This window comes from Triticum urartu, chromosome 3A, assembly GCF_056163025.1.
Source record: "Triticum urartu cultivar PI428250 chromosome 3A, HENAU_Tu73, whole genome shotgun sequence".
In the NCBI taxonomy this organism is placed as follows: Eukaryota; Viridiplantae; Streptophyta; class Magnoliopsida; order Poales; family Poaceae; genus Triticum; species Triticum urartu.
The window spans coordinates 737,753,497-737,769,095 of NC_141875.1; the positions used below are offsets into that span (position 1 = coordinate 737,753,497).

Consider the following 15,599-nt stretch of genomic DNA (forward strand, 5'->3'; position numbering starts at 1 on the left):
TAATGCACGGGAAGGAAGAGAAGAACGACCATCACCGACGGTCGCAAATGTCAGAGAGGAATCAGTGAGGGAGAGTCTCCACCATATATGTGAGGACGAAGAATCCCGACTGTTGTCGTGGGGGTAGCTTCTCCTTCACTCCCGTGTGCTAGACAATTTGGTGTAATGCACTCGGGGACGAAGGGACGAGCTACCATCACCGACGGTCGAATATATACACCACAGTAGCTGAGAGTTTTCAAGAAAATACTCGAAAGACCGATAGTCAATCCGTGATGAATAATAATGATCTAATTTAGTTTTTGTAGTACATATATTTAATTTTAGAAGTTTAATCTTTGAATTATGAACATGAGAAATGTCGTCCGACGACGATAGGCACCCGGAGTGCGACTGGTGCGGTGACGACCGGGGTCTGTGCGACAGGCCTCACCTGGTAGAAGGTCGGCGCTTCAATATTAAGCTCCACGAGACCTTCTATGTTGAAATGGTACGCAATGACGACAAGTGTTTTTTTGTAATTAAGCACGACTTCTGCTTATTCAACGTGTAATTTCCGTCTTTTACAATTCGACTAGCTTATCCCATGCCATGCAAGACTCTATGTCTTGGAGAAGCTGGATTTTGAAGATCATGAAAATATGCAGACAAACATAGTCCACCTAAGGACCCATCATGGTTATGATTTTTCTATAAATCTATACAATTCTGACAGCGTATCCCATTTTGGTTGCCCAAATTGGGAAGCACTTTGCAAGACGTATGATTTTCATGAGGGTATGCTTGTCACCTTGGATCTTGGTGATTCTGACATCGACGAAGAGAATATGGACATTTGGGTCCTTGTTGATCCGCTTCCAATTCTACCAAATATACGGAAGATGGTAGAATTAACTTACTACACCGATGGCGCAGAATTAACTTATCAGGAAAAAGATCAGCTTATCTCATTTTTTTATTGATGTTGAGAATTACAATATCAATTATCAAACTCCTAAACATTATGGTCAATACGTGCCACTAGTGCACGTGTTGAACTACGATAACATCCATGGAGATGGCATGGGAAGATTTTTTTACTATTACGACATCCGTGCATCTTTTGCATAAATTCTTCTAAAGCTAAACTAGATTGCTAACTACGACGTTATTACTATGTGTTTCAACAGAAAATCACAAAGGATTGTGTGCCTCATCTGATGTTTCAGAAAGGTCACCTTGATGTTATTAGCTTACTGCCAGGTCATCCCAGGCTTCACTTCTATTCATATCGGATTTCTAAAACCGATGAAGACATGACAATCAAAGCATGGAAAAAATGTATGAACAATCGTAGGGAGCTACTTGGAAATAACATTGTGCAAAGCACAAGAATTGGAGACAGGATAGTTTCCATTCTCCATAATGGAAAGTCAGGGCATATCTTGTTTTATATTATTTTACCTTAGAGAGGGTAGTAGGTCCTATGAGAGAGGATTAGGTCCTAGGTACAATGTATTATTATGTGCTACAACGTGTTAGAGTCATTGATGATGATGATGAGGAGGAGTTGTGATTATGACTAGTGGCCAAGTTGTTATATGAAGTCTCATGGACGAAAATGATGATCATGAGGAGTTGTTATATGAAAATGATGTATTATGATGATAAGTTAATGATATGATGATGATCATCATCATGGTGATGATGAGTTATTATATCATTGGTGAAAGAACCGCGGATTAGTTTCAAGTGGATGGATCCTAAGTGGTCAAGTCATAACAACCTCTAAATTGCTACTGTATGAAAACTTGTATAATGGTGTATGAATACGACATAAAATAAAAATGAAATAAAATACGTAATAATAGTAGTAGCGCGGGTAGAGAGACGCGATGCTAGTAATTACCAGTAGCGCCTTCTGCAAGAAGCGCTACTACTAAGTAGGTATAGCAGTAGCGCGGGTAAACCAATGCTACTGCTAACCTTTAGACCATAATACACACATGAGAGCCTGGAACGGAACTCCTCGAAGGTGGAAGTCGGCAGGCCCTTAGTCATCACATCGGCGAACTGTTGTGCAGTCGGGACATGGAGGACCCGAATACGTCCAAGGGCCACCTGCTCGCGCACAAAGTGAATGTCCAGCTCAATGTGCTTAGTCCGACGATGATGAACGGGGTTGGCGGAAAGGTACACCACAAAAACATTGTCACAATAGACAACCGTAGCCTGGGAGACGTCATGATGCAACTCCTGAAGTAACTGTCGTAGCCAGGTGCACTCGGCGACGGCGTTAGCCACAACTCGGTACTCAGCCTCCGCGCTAGAGCGCGAAATCGTAGGTTGTCGCTTGGACGACCACGAGCCGAGTGAAGGGCCGAGGTAAACGCAGTAGCCAGAGGTGGACCGACGGGTGTCGGGGCAGCCGACCCAGTCCGCGTCGGAGTAGGCCACCATCTCCAAAGAAGTGGACGCCGTGAGAGTAAGCCCAAGAGCCACCGTGTCGCGGATGTAACGAAGAATCCGCTTCACGAGGGTCCAATGGGAGTCACGAGGGGCATGCATATGCAGACACACCTGCTGAACAACATACTGTAAATCCGGCCGGGTGAGAGTCAGATACTGAAGAGCACCAACAATGGACCGGTAGAATGGAGCATCCGACGCGGGAGAGCCCTCGAGAGCAGAAACCTTGGCCTTCATGTCAACAGGAGTAGCAACAGGGTGACAGTTGAGCATGCCGGCACGCTCAAGTAGCTCGTGCACATACTTCTGCTAATGAAGAAAGAAGCCGTTGGGTCGCTGAACGACCTCAATGCCAAGGAAATAATGTAGAGTGCCCAGGTCCTTGATGGCAAACTAATAACGCAGCCGGAGAGTAATCTGCTGAAGAAGGGCTGTGGAGGAGGTCGTCAGGATGATGTCGTCGACGTAGAGGAGCAAATATGCAGTCGTGTCGCCGCGGTGATAGACGAACAATGAGGCATCCGAGCGAGTGACGCTGAAGCCCAGTGTCTGAAGGAACCTGGCGATACGCTGGTACCAGGCGCGAGGTGCTTGCTTGAGCCCGTAGAGAGACCGGGACAACAAACACACATGCCCAGGAAGAGATACGTCGACGAAACCGGTCGGCTGCTCACAGTAAACCTGCTCCTCAAGATGGCCATGAAGGAAGGCATTGGAGACATCCATCTGATGAACCGGCCAGCCTCGGGAAACTGCCAGCTAGAGAACTGTGCGGATCGTGCCCGGTTTGACAACCGGGGCAAACGTCTTGGTGAAGTCGACTCCAGCGTGCTGCCGAAAACCACGGACCACCCAGCGAGCCTTGTAGCGCTCAAGTGTACCATCCGAGCGGGTGTTATGGGGAAAGACCCACTTGCCGCTGATGACATTGGCGCGAGAAGGCCGATGAACCAGTGTCCAGGTACGGTTCCGCTGAAGAGCGTCGAACTCTTCCTGCATCGCGGCAAGCCAGTGAGGACCACAAAGGGCTGCACGAGCAGACACAGGGACCGGTGACGGCTCAGTGGTGGAGGCGGCGAGAAGATACTCGTCGCTGGAGTACCGTAGACTCGGGCGATGGACGCCGGCTCGAGCCTGAGTGACGGGGCGAGATGGCAACTCGGTGACTGGCGAGGCGGTCGGTGAAGCAGCCGGCGAGGCAGCTGGCGAGGCCGCCGGTGAGATGGGTGGTGAAGAAGCGTCGCCCGAGGCCGCCGAAGCGCCCGCGCCCGAGGCCGTCGAAGCGCCCGTGCCCGAGGCGTAGGGGGCGGGCGAAGTGGGGGTGGCGGGTGAGGCGGGGGCGCCGCCCGAGGCACCCGAGGCGGCGCCTGAGGTGGCTGGTGAAGATACCGGTGACGGGGCAGCCGACGAAGAGGCCGGCGAAGATGCCAGCGAGGTGGGCGATGCGGAGGCCCTTGACGGAGTCGGCGAGGACGTCGTGGGGGCGCGAGTCGCAGCTCGTCCCACGACGGGAGGACCGCCGAAGCCCGATGGCGGTCCAAGACTCGAGCGGGCCTGTCCACCTGACGGGGTCGATGGAGGGCCGCCGGTGGCCGGCGGCGACGGGGCGGCGGGAGGTACCTGCTGAAATGGAAACACCGTCTCATCAAAGTAAACGTGCCGGGAGGTGAATACATGATGTCAGAAGGGATCGTATCAGCGGTATCCTTTGGTGTTAGGTGGGTAGCCGAGGAAGATGCAAGCGACTGAACGTGGTGCAAGCTTATGAGGCGCAGTGGCGGCGAGGCTAGGATAGCAGAGACAACCAAAGATGCGAAGGCCATCATAAGATGGGGGCGCACCAAAGAGGAGATGGTGAGGGGCATAGTTCCAGCGTGGGCGACATGGGCGGATGTTAATGAGGAGGGTGGCGGTGGCGAGAGCGTCCGGCCAAAACCGGGGAGGCACATTAGAGTGAAAGAGTAACGTGCGGACGCAGTCATTAAGAGTGCGAAGGATACGCTCGGCACGACCATTTTGTTGGGACATGTAGGGGCAAGTGAGGCGGAAGATAGTGCCGTGGGAGGCTAGAAGGTTACGAACAGCGGCGTTGTCAAACTCTTTTCCGTTGTCAGTTTGTAAAGCAAGGATAGGACGACCGAACTGTGTGGTGACGTAGGAATAAAATGTAGTGAGTGTGGCAAGAGCGTCGGACTTTCGACGAAGAGGAAGCGTCCACACATAATGAGATAAATCATCTAAGATCACCAAATAGTATAGGTAGCCCGTGTTGCTTGCAACTGGGGATGTCCAAACATCACTATGCAATAACTGAAACGGAAAAGTGGCAATAGTGTAGGTGCGCTAAAGGGAAGACAAACGTGCTTGCGAAGACGACAAGCCTCACAAGTATGGTCGTCGATCTTATTGCATGAGAATGAAAAGCTCTTAAGTATTTGACGCAAAGTGGTGGAGTTCGGGTGCCCCAAACGAGCATGTCAAAGGTCGACACCTGCGGCGAGGGAAACTGGGATGGTGGAGGCGGCAGTGGAGGAGTGCACCGGATAGAGCTCTTCAGGACTATCACAACGGTGAAGGACCATCCGAGTATGGGCGTCCTTCACAGAAAAACCGACATCATCAAATTCAATGGTAATGGAATTCTCACGGGCAAGACGACGAACAGATACAAGGTTTGTAACTAAATCAGGAGACACAAGAACATCAGACATAGTGATAGGTGTAGATGTGGAAGGAAACGAAGCACGACCAACATGTGTGATAGGTTAAAAGGAACCGTTGCCAACGGTGATGCAAGTAGGAGTATGAACCGGAGTGGAGGAGGTGAGAGTACCGGGATGAGATGTCCCATGTTTATTTTGTGTTGCACAGCCTATTCTTTCGCAGCTTGCCCGCGTCGCCTGTAGCTGCTTCCCGCGTCGCCCGTACTCCAGCTTCCCCCGTCGCCCGCCAAGTCCTACCTCGCTAGCACCGCTCAATAGGAGCTCATGTACGTCCGGCTGGCAACGGTGGCTTCCCGATCGCCCGTACTCCAGCTTCTACTTCGCCTGCTAGCCTGGACGAATCCTCGTTTCCTTCTACTTCTATATTAGTTCTCATTATTCACCTGCTAATCACTCCGTCGCCGTCGCCGTCGCCATCGCCGCCGCTGATCACCATTAGCATAATCCATCCATCTAGTCTAGCTCTGATACCATGTAAAAGGGAAAAAATAGACTGTGCAACACAATGCATTGATCGGTGCACCAGGCATGAATATATGAGTACAGAAGGGGCCACAACCTCAACTATACAGAGGAACTAGGAGGTGGGCCCAAGACACAATATACACGTACACAATATATTCAACACGTTTCATTACAAAATAAACACGGGGCATCAGCAGTAGTCCTACGCTTGGCCAAATTGTTTGTTATTGACCAACAACCAAAGACACACATGATTTTTTGGCGGTGGCGGGGGGGAGGGGGATGGCACTTTCCAAAAGGCACCCTTAGAGCATGATTAATAATATAGCCAGCTACTGGCTATAAGTCAGTGCCATGTCATCTACAGTCCATCTTATAGTCAACATGTACAATAGTAGATCAAAAGAGTGTACTACTTTTTTATTATGTGCCCGCCTTTCATTCTCACAAAGTGCCTAGGAGCACGTGATTGAACTGGCTCTTCACGAAGAGCCCGCTTACCTTCTCTCTCCTCCTCTCTTTCCTCTAACTAAACAGAAATATATTAGTTTAATTCTTATAGCCCGCTGACTCAGCTCTATTGTACTTGCTCTTAACCTGCGAAATCATACCACCATAGTAGACCACCTCGCAAAATGTTTTTGATTGAGTACAAACCACTAGCATGTAGCATCAATTTAAGAGTGTCAGGGGCAGATGTGAGGACAACAGGTTTAACCAAATCAACCAGTTCATGCCACAAGGCAATGCCATTTTGATCCACACACCTCTTGAAGGTTAATTTCAATTGGCGACCATCCCAAACTTGGGGTAAAGTGCTCTCTTGCTGAATACAAATGATAAACAGATCCCAAAATGCTTTAACGGAGAAATCTCTCACCCACAAATCATGCCAATAGCTGACACTATTACCACCAGCAACCGCCCACGTACAAAATGGTTTTGTTGCATCAAGTGCCCATGTGACCGCTCTTCCAAAAGGAAGATCCAGAACCATGTTTAGCCCACAAAATTTTATTCTTTCCTATTTCTCTTTTTGCTTTTCTCTCCTTTTGCCGGTTTTTGTTTCTTTTTTCCCAATTTTCGTTTTCTTTTTTTCCTTTTCCAATTGTTTGTTTATATGTTCGAGTTTTCCCAAAAAATTCGCAAACGTTTAAATATGTTCTTGTTATGAAAAATCATTCATGTTTTCAATATTGTTTGTCAGTTTTGAAAACTGTTTATGTTTGAAAAAAAGGTACTTGTTTTTAAAAACTGTTCGTATTTCCAAAAAATGTTTGCGTTTTTCAGAAAATGTGCATGTTTTCGAAAAATGTTAAAAAATTGAAAACAATTGTGTTCCTTTAAAATGTTCAATAATTTAAAAATGATAATGTTTTTAAATATTGTTTGTAAATACAACAATGTGCAGGATTTTCAAAATTTGTTCGGGTTTTTGAAAAATTGTTGCGAATGTTTTGGTACTAAATTTCACAATTTTTCGAAAAATGTTCGGAATTTCAAAAAATGTCCCCATTTTCGAAAAATGGTCACAAATTTTTAATATTTCATGTTTAATGTTTTTGCAGGAGTTTCAAAAATGTTCCAGAATCAAAAAATTGTTCGCAAATTTCAAAACATGCTGAAAATGTTTCCGTTCAAAATTATCACAACATTTCAAAAATGGTTCCTGTTTTGAAAACTTATTCAGAATATTTTTAAAAGGTCCATATTTCCATTTTCAGGATTTTAAAATAATGTTCCTGTTTCAAAAAAGTTTGCAGATTAAAAAAATGAAATGTTTTAATTTTTTGTTCGGGAGTTTAATCTTTTCACCTTTTCAAATTTTGTTCTGGAATTACAGAATGTCCCCGTTTCAAAAAATTGTTCATGATTTTCGAAATTGTGGCAATTTTATAAAAAGAATTTCATGGTTTTCAAAATTAATTGCATTTCACGAAACATTCAGGTTTAAAAAATGCATTTGAAATTCCAGAAAAAACATCGGATCTGTGCTCGATAATTTCTTAAAGGTTTGCGCTGTATGCGACTGTTAATGCTTGCTAGCTCTATTGGTAGTAGCGCAATGTCCCCAGGACTAGATTCCCGGTTCGATCCCGCCGGGCGCTTTACTTTTTAGCCCGGCTCGTAGTGCGTGCGAGTACAACCTGCAGCAGAGAGTGGTAGCTAGGGGCTCCCGCTTTCTCGAGCCGCACGTCCCCCTTTCTCAGCCAATTTTTTCGTGCCGGCGTCTAAAAAATGGCTGAGTCGCGTCTATAGAAGCCCGTTTTTTATCGATTTTGCCCGAAATTGATGCCGGCAGACCCAGGCCGAACCCGGCGCGTTAGGGGGCACCGGGGGACGCGATTTTGGCATGAACAAGGATTGGCCTCCCCGAGTCAGCGTACGCCGCTTCGTCGTCCTCATCGCCTCGGTTCCCGCGGAAATCAATGCCAAGGCTGCCGCGTCGGTCAGCCTCCATTGATGCCTCACGGGCGGCGAATGAAGGCGCCACCGACGCGCGTCCCGCCCGCTCCCGCCACGCGTCACCCGCCATGCAGCCTCTCGCCGCCCCGCTGCGGCTATAAAAGTCGACCTCCCCGCCTGTGAACGCCACACAGTCTCAAATCTCCCTTGCATCCGCCGCACAAAAAGCACCACTCTCCCCCCTTCCCCGCCGACGAGCAAATGGCCGAGAGGTTTCCAGGCGACGGAGCGGCGCCGAACGGTTTCGGCCGCCGCCATCTCCAAGAGCCGGAGGCGCGCCTCCTCTACGGGGCCGAGTATCCGACGCTCCCGGACATGCGTGTGCCGGGGGCATGGAGGCTGAGCGCCGCCGGCGTCCCGGTGCCACCGGTGCCCGAAAGGGCGGCACGACGGGGCGAGATCGCCTGCATCAACTCGTCCCTAACGCAAGAGCAGCGGAACGAGCCAAGGTACGCCGCTGACAGCGAAACGCTGTGGACGATGTACTTCGAGCGCCGCCGCCAAGAGCAGATCGCCTCCGCCAACGGCATCATCCCCCGCGGCCGCCTCAACGCCGACGGGCGGCGCGAGTGGTGGGGCATGCCGGGCCGTACCCTCGAGGCCGTCCTCGAGCACATCAAGACCGGCAACGTGCCGCGCCTCGAGTACCCGCCGCGGCCGGCCTTCTCTCGCCGTCGTGGCAGCTCCTGGACGCCGAGGCGAATGGAGCCGGGGACGTCCTTGTCGTCGGGCTCCGGCTCGCTCTCCTCCGGCTTGACGCCGCTCCGCCCTGTCAAGCCAGAGCCGGAGGAGATGCCGCTCCGGCGCCGCACCGGCAGCGGCGCCCTCGTCATCAACGAGGGTGCCCAGCCCTCCCCGCGTTCCCTCCGCCAGGTCCGGCCGAAGCCCGAGCCGGGTCTGCTCCCCGTGAAACCGGAGCACGTCGACATGGTGGCCCCCGACGACGAGGCCGCCCTAAAATGGGCGAAGGAGGACTACGTCCACGAGCAGGTGCGCCGCCAGTGCCAGGCATACGCGGAGCTCTAGGCCCGGCGCCGCAGGAGCGAGGAGGACGGCGTCATCGTCCTCGACGACGAGGACGGGGCCGGGCCATCCAGCGCCCCACCGCGCGTCAGCGACCTTGGCCAGGGGTGCAGCAGGGACGACGTGGCGCGGGACGACAACGACGACGACGGCGACTACACCCGTTTCTACAGGCTTCTTGGCATGTAGATGGCGGGTGGTGGACGCGGCGCACTGGCTAAGCGTAGTTTGGCGTAGTAGTAGGGTGTAGTTTACATGTTTTATCTTTTTTGTACAAATTTTAATAAAATTTCGCTGAGTTCGTGCTAGATCGCCGAGTTTGCGCAGATTTGTACGAAATGTCGCCGAGCCGCGTGATATTGGCGGCGACTTGGGGGCCAACGACTGGGAACGGAGTCGCCCTCACGCGCCAAGCTAGCGTTGATTCGTCCCCAGGCGGCTCTTTTTCGGCGCCCTGGGCCAAACGGCTGGAGATGCCCTAAGAAAGAAGTCCATTTTTCACCCTCAAATGTGGCCAGAGAGACAAATAACCCCCTGAACTTCAATTTGGTGTGATTTTGACCCCAAAATCCTTAAAACCGGGAAAATATTTCCCCTAAATCTTTCAATCTGTTAAATAAAAAACGAAAGTGCGTGCTGGTGTCAAATTATAATAGTTTAGTTGGGCCCGGCCCCAGCTGAACCCAATACGTCGTCAACAAGGCCCATCCTTCTCCTCATTCTCGACTTGGATCGGATCCCTAGGGCAAATTCCCTTGCTTCCATTCCGTCTCCTCGGGCACTCATGGCGGCGGCGCAGCCACCAGCAGCAGACTAATTGCCGAACCCGGCCGCCATCGCCCCATCCTCCCTACCGCTGCAACCCAAATCGACGGAAATGGTCGGGGCAGGGCGTTCCACCCCCACTGACGCCCCCGCCAAGCCGAAGCGTCCGTGCCATGCACATGGCGACGGCGGCGGCGATGCCGATGGCAGCAGCGGCGGAGAGGCCGACAGCGACCGTCTGAGCGCCCTGCCGGACGAGCTCCTCCACGACATCCTGTCGCGCCTCAATGCCCTGGAGACGGCCGGTACGTGCGTGCTGTCCGCGAGGTGGCGGAACCTCTGGCGCGCCGTGCCGTGCCTCGACATCGACGAGCGGGAGCTCACCGCCAAGCAGCCTTTTTTCGTCAACTTTACCGGCAACCTTCTCCGCGGACATGAGGTCGCTCTCCTGGAGGACCTGAGGGTGTACCTGCGCTGCGGCATCCTCGGGTGGTCCGCCCCTTGGGTCCGCCGCGCCATAGGTCTGGGCGAGGCATCGCCTTGCCGGCTCAAAAGGTTGCATCTTTCCCACGTGTCATCTCTGCAGCCGACGGAGCTCGCTAGCCATGTCAGCTCCCGCTGCCCTGCTCTCGAGGACTTGAAACTGCAAGAGTGCGGCTTCTTGGCCACCGGCTACATCAGGATCGTCTCCTCCTCGCTCAAGAAATTGGTCCTCGACGGCAACTATGATGAGGACGGCGCCGATGAGTTTTTCGTCTTCATTATAGATGCTCCTGCTCTTGTCTCTCTTCGCTTGGGCACCTCCTATGATGTTGATTCCATTGTTGCTCCTAACGAACCACATACCATGCCGTCTCTTGTTGATGCATCCATTCAGCTATCCATTGGCTGCGACCTCGCCACAACCGCGTACGAATCTGGTCTTCTTGCCGCTCTCTACAATGTCACAAGCCTGCACTTGTTACATTTTGGGGTCACTGTATGTTCCACATCTTCTTGGCATCCATTTTATCCTGTGGTTTTTAAATGACATAAACTGATTTCTTGGGTTACAGTTGTTGTGCCGTCAGGATTATTTGGAGTTCCCTGTATTGAAGAACCTGAGGACCTTGTCTCTGGACGAGTGTCATATTTCCAACGACTTTATGGGTCTGGAGCCTTACCTGCGCAAGTCGCGAAACCTGGAGAAGCTCACTTTGCGTCGTTGCAAGGTGCACCGCTGCTTCTCTCAACAAATATTAGCATAGCACAATTTAGTCAGTCTGTAATATTAATTCTTATATGCTGTCAATAGGTGTTGGATTCTAGATCTAAGAAGAAGATGGAGGGACACCTTCATGACCCTTCCGATGACCTGGTGGATTTCAAGTGCGAGAACCTTAAGCTTAGTGAAATCATATACCAAGATGGTGATACTTCTATCCACCTATTGGTCAAGTTTCTGGAGGCCATGTGGAGGAATCTGCCAAACAACAAGATCGAACTCACTAAAGTCAATTAGCCGAACCGCGTGAGAATACACTATCATGGTGAGGATAATTCATTTTGGAATCACATAACAAAGATTTGTCTCTTCTAATTTATTAATTAAGAATGCTGCCCTGGGACCATCTGAGCATGTGCGGCTCCACGAAATTCATACTCATATTTGTTTCTACCTAGGGTAGGGAGTGATCATACTCATGTTATGTGGGACTCCTGTGTAGATCGAAAATTAAGGAAGAGTAACTTCAAGTTTGAGAAATAGTGGCTTACTAGGTCTTATGTTAAAGAGATACAGAGTAGTATTTAAGGATTGGTCTACTAGACGCAACAACTCTAATGGATATCTGGCAAAACAAGGTGATATTGTTTAGGAAGACTGCTAAAGGGTGGAGTGCCAACCTGGAGGCTTCCCTTGGGAAACATAATAAGTTTTTAACGGAGGAGTATGACAGGTTTGATATCCAAATTGTGTCTAGCAATATATCTTCTAATGAGAGGAATAGGATGGATATTATTCTAGTATAACTTAATGAGGTTTGGAATAAGAAAGAGATTACAGCTAAGCAGAGATCCCTGGATAGGGACATCATGGAAGGCGATAGGAACATTGCCTACTTTAGTATTATAACTAATCAGAGGAGAAGGAAAAGGATGATTAATGTGCTAGATGGTCCTAATAAACCAGGTAATGTGGAGATGAAGAAAGTTGTTGCAGATTACTACAAAGATGTATTTAGATATGAACCTATACCTGAGATTCCTCTTAGAGATGATTTTTATGGCCCTGAGGAGAAAATCACTGAAGAGGAGAAAGTTAGGTTAAAAGTCTAGGTTTTCTAAGGAGGAAACCAAGCATGTTATCTTTCATACAAACTCTGATTGTGCCCCTGGGTCTAATGGATGCCCTTTTTGTCTTCTAAAAATTTCTGGGACATCATGAAAGTAGATCTTGTAGCCATGTTTGAGGCCTGGTTTGAGCTTGATTTAGACATCTTTAAGCTTAATTTCACTATGATTGCTCTGATCCCAAAAGAGAATTATGCTAGAAACATGTAGAAATTTAGACCTATTCGTCTCCAAATTGTTGTTTTAAAATTTTCACTACAGTTCTTAAAAATAGACTAGCCGCTCTAATTGGTAGAATAATTTTTTAGCATCAATTTGCTTTTGTTAGAGGCGGGTTTATTTTGGAAAGTGTGGTTACTGCAAAGTAGTTCATGTCATGCATTTCACTGGCCAAAAAGGTTTGATATTTAAAATTGATTATGAGAATGCTTAAGATAAGGTCAACCTACACTTTCTGTATGAAATACTCGCCCTTAGGGGTTTTGGCAATAGATGGATAAATTGGATTAGGAAAGTCACTCAACAACAATATGTGGGTGCTAAAGTCAATGGTGAGGAGAGTGGTTTTTTTCATCAATGGCAGGGGGCTTAGGGAGGGAGATCCTTTGTCCCTGTTGCTTTTTAATTTAGTCATTGATGTTTTTGCTAGGATGTAGGTTAAAGGTTGATATGTTAGGTTAGTTAAAGGTTTATGCCCAATTTTTTTGTCATGTCGGGGTGGTTTGTCTGGAATATGATGATGACACTCTGCTGTTTTTGGATACTCATAAGAGAGTTTCTCTTAATCTCAAATGGGCATTGACCTGTTTTTGGGTAGTATCTGGTATGTGTGTTAATTATGATGAAAGTGAGTTAGTTCCCATTAATCTAAAGCCTAAGGAGGTTAAACCTTTTTTCGATATTTTGAAATGCATCCAAGGAAGTTTTCGTATTAAATACTTTGGATTGCCTTTACATTTTGATAAGTTGAAAGGAGAGGGATTGCAACCCCTCATAGATAGAATGCTTGCTGGGATGGCATGTTGGAGGGATAAATTTCTTTCATTACTAGTAGAGTTACTCTACTAGTAGAGTTACTCTAGTTTAATCTTGTTTGTCTAGTATCCCCATTTACATGTTTTCTTTCTTAAATGTCCAAAGTGTGCTATTTTTTACATAAATATTGGTTAGTTAAATGCATGTGGAGTGAAAGTGATGGGGAGAAGAAGATCCATCTAGCTAGCAAGCCTCTATCTGTATGAAAAGTGAAGATGGGGAAGTGGGCATCCCTAATATCCAAGACCTTGACATTTGCTTGATTGGCTCATGGATCAATAGATACACATTAGGCCATAGATACTAAATGTAATACTAGAAGCCCAAATGTGCTTTGCTGCATCATCCCATCCCTCCCAGTTTTGGAAGTGAGTTATGTGGGCTAGGAAAGCTGTCAAATTTGGTTACAAATGGCACCTAGGGGATGGTAAATCTATCTTATTTTTGGAAGATATATGGTTTTATAATTCTCCTCTAGCTACATAGTATTGGGATTTCTACTCCAAGAAAAATAAGATAATCATGACCTCTGGGATGAAGACTATTAAGTACTATTTCCGTAGAGCATTCTTGAATGAGCTTATCTGCCAATGGTTTGAGCTTGAAGGTATAGTTAGCTTATTGTCTTCTCTGAACCAAGAGATAGTCTAACAGGACTGAATGAGTCTAAAGGGGTGTACTCCTCTAAATCATTATATGCTATTGTGAATTTTAAGGGAGTAGAACCAAATTTTTTGCCTGTTGTTTGGCATCTCAACTTGCCACCCAAAGTTCAGGGGTTTCTCTAGAACTTTTGTCAGAATAAAATCATGCCCTAATAGAATCTATATACCATCTTTCCTTTGAATGCCTTGTGTCTAAAGTAGTCTGGGCAAATGTTATTGAAATTTTTAGTGTTGATATTATACATTTTACTTCCTTATCTTCTTACTGGCTATGCAACAAGAATTTTTTGCATTTGCATGTAGCTTCTTCAGTTGTCCTGTGGGGACTATGAAATACTAGGAATGCTATTTTTTCAATAGGTCTAAATGATCTTCTATTAAACAGGCCTGTCAACAAATAATGATGTGTTGGAGGATCACCGGGACAAATGAAAATCTTAGGATGGAACTGCCATGGTATGCTTTCGAACACGACAGATTTTTAGTTCATGGAGCTCCAAGGTCGGATTGTTGCGGATTTGATTTTCCTTTCAGTGTCTCATTTGACTTGTCAGGACGATGAGCTATGTTATACTTTATCTTTTGGTTCCATGTTTGTAGTGAAGAGTGATGGTCAGGCCGGTGGCCTCATTTTATTTTAATTGAACTATTCATCAGCTAATTTTAGTGATATTTTTTTTATGGTTAAGAACATTGTACAATGGCGCTTTATGAGTTTTTGTTGTCATCCGGCTTGGTGTCCTCTTCATTTGTTTTGGCATGATATCCATAATTTGCATAAAAGGGAGCTCAGCTTTGCGTGGTTCTAGGAGATTTAAGTGAAATTTTATACTTGTCCGAAAAAGAGTGAGGCAATGCGAGTCCCGATGCAATGATGAAATATTTATGTGAGTGTCTCATGTAGTGTGGCTTTGAATATTTGATTTTGTTGGCGATCCTTTTACTTGGAGAAGAGGCGATGTCAGGGAAAGACTTGATCGGGGCAGTTTGTAATGTGGAATGGGCAAATAAATTCCTACATGTCACGGCTATCAATGTAAACATGTGCATTTTGACCATCAGACCTTTGATTTTGTACATTCACAAAATAGTAACTTATTTATCGAACCTTAGTATTGTGTAAAGCACTTTGAAGCTAGATGGCTTAAAGAAGAGACTGTTGAGGAAATTGTGAAGACAACATGGGGTAAGGCACAAATGGCAGGTGTTGGTCCGTCTCTTGCGGCTCGTACTCGGGTGGTGCGGATTTGCATTCTTGGGATTGTGATATTCTAAGAATTAACAAATTAGGAAAATGAGTTAGAGAAGCTGAGGTGTGGTTCTATGAATGTCAATTCCCGCTCTAGGCAAAAGAAAATTCTTGTTCTCATTGAGAATCTTTTGGACCAAGAAAAAAACTGGTTACAAAGAGGCCGAGCAAAATGGCTGATGCATGGGATCACAATAGTTCTCTTTTTCATAATACTGCTATGACCAGAAAAAAGAGGAATATTATTAAGAAACTTCTGGAAAACTCGGGGGTTTGGAGGCATGGTACGGAATTGAAAGGTCACATCACCAGCTATTTTACTAATCGTTTCACTTCAGAACTTTTGTAACCGAGCTACGAAGTTTTATCCCTTGTTTGAAGAAGGCTGTCTGTTGACATGAAAAATGCTCCCCTTGCCCCTTACACTAT

General features: G+C 47.2%; 1 protein-coding gene and 1 pseudogene across 1 annotated transcript; both read left to right on the forward strand.

Moving 5' to 3' along the window:
• The first annotated feature begins 8,303 nt into the window (after nucleotides 1–8,303).
• Nucleotides 8,304–9,128, forward strand: LOC147982482 (uncharacterized; annotated as a pseudogene).
• A 719-nt stretch (nucleotides 9,129–9,847) lies between these two features.
• On the forward strand, nucleotides 9,848–14,713 carry LOC147982483 (MEIOTIC F-BOX protein MOF-like). Its single transcript, XM_087545693.1, has 4 exons — nucleotides 9,848–10,869; nucleotides 10,946–11,101; nucleotides 11,185–11,419; nucleotides 14,307–14,713. Exons 1-3 carry the CDS (start codon nucleotides 10,003–10,005, stop codon nucleotides 11,389–11,391), a joined length of 1,230 nt encoding a protein of 409 aa, XP_087401819.1. The 5' UTR covers nucleotides 9,848–10,002; the 3' UTR covers nucleotides 11,392–11,419; nucleotides 14,307–14,713.
• The last annotated feature ends 886 nt before the right edge of the window (nucleotides 14,714–15,599 follow it).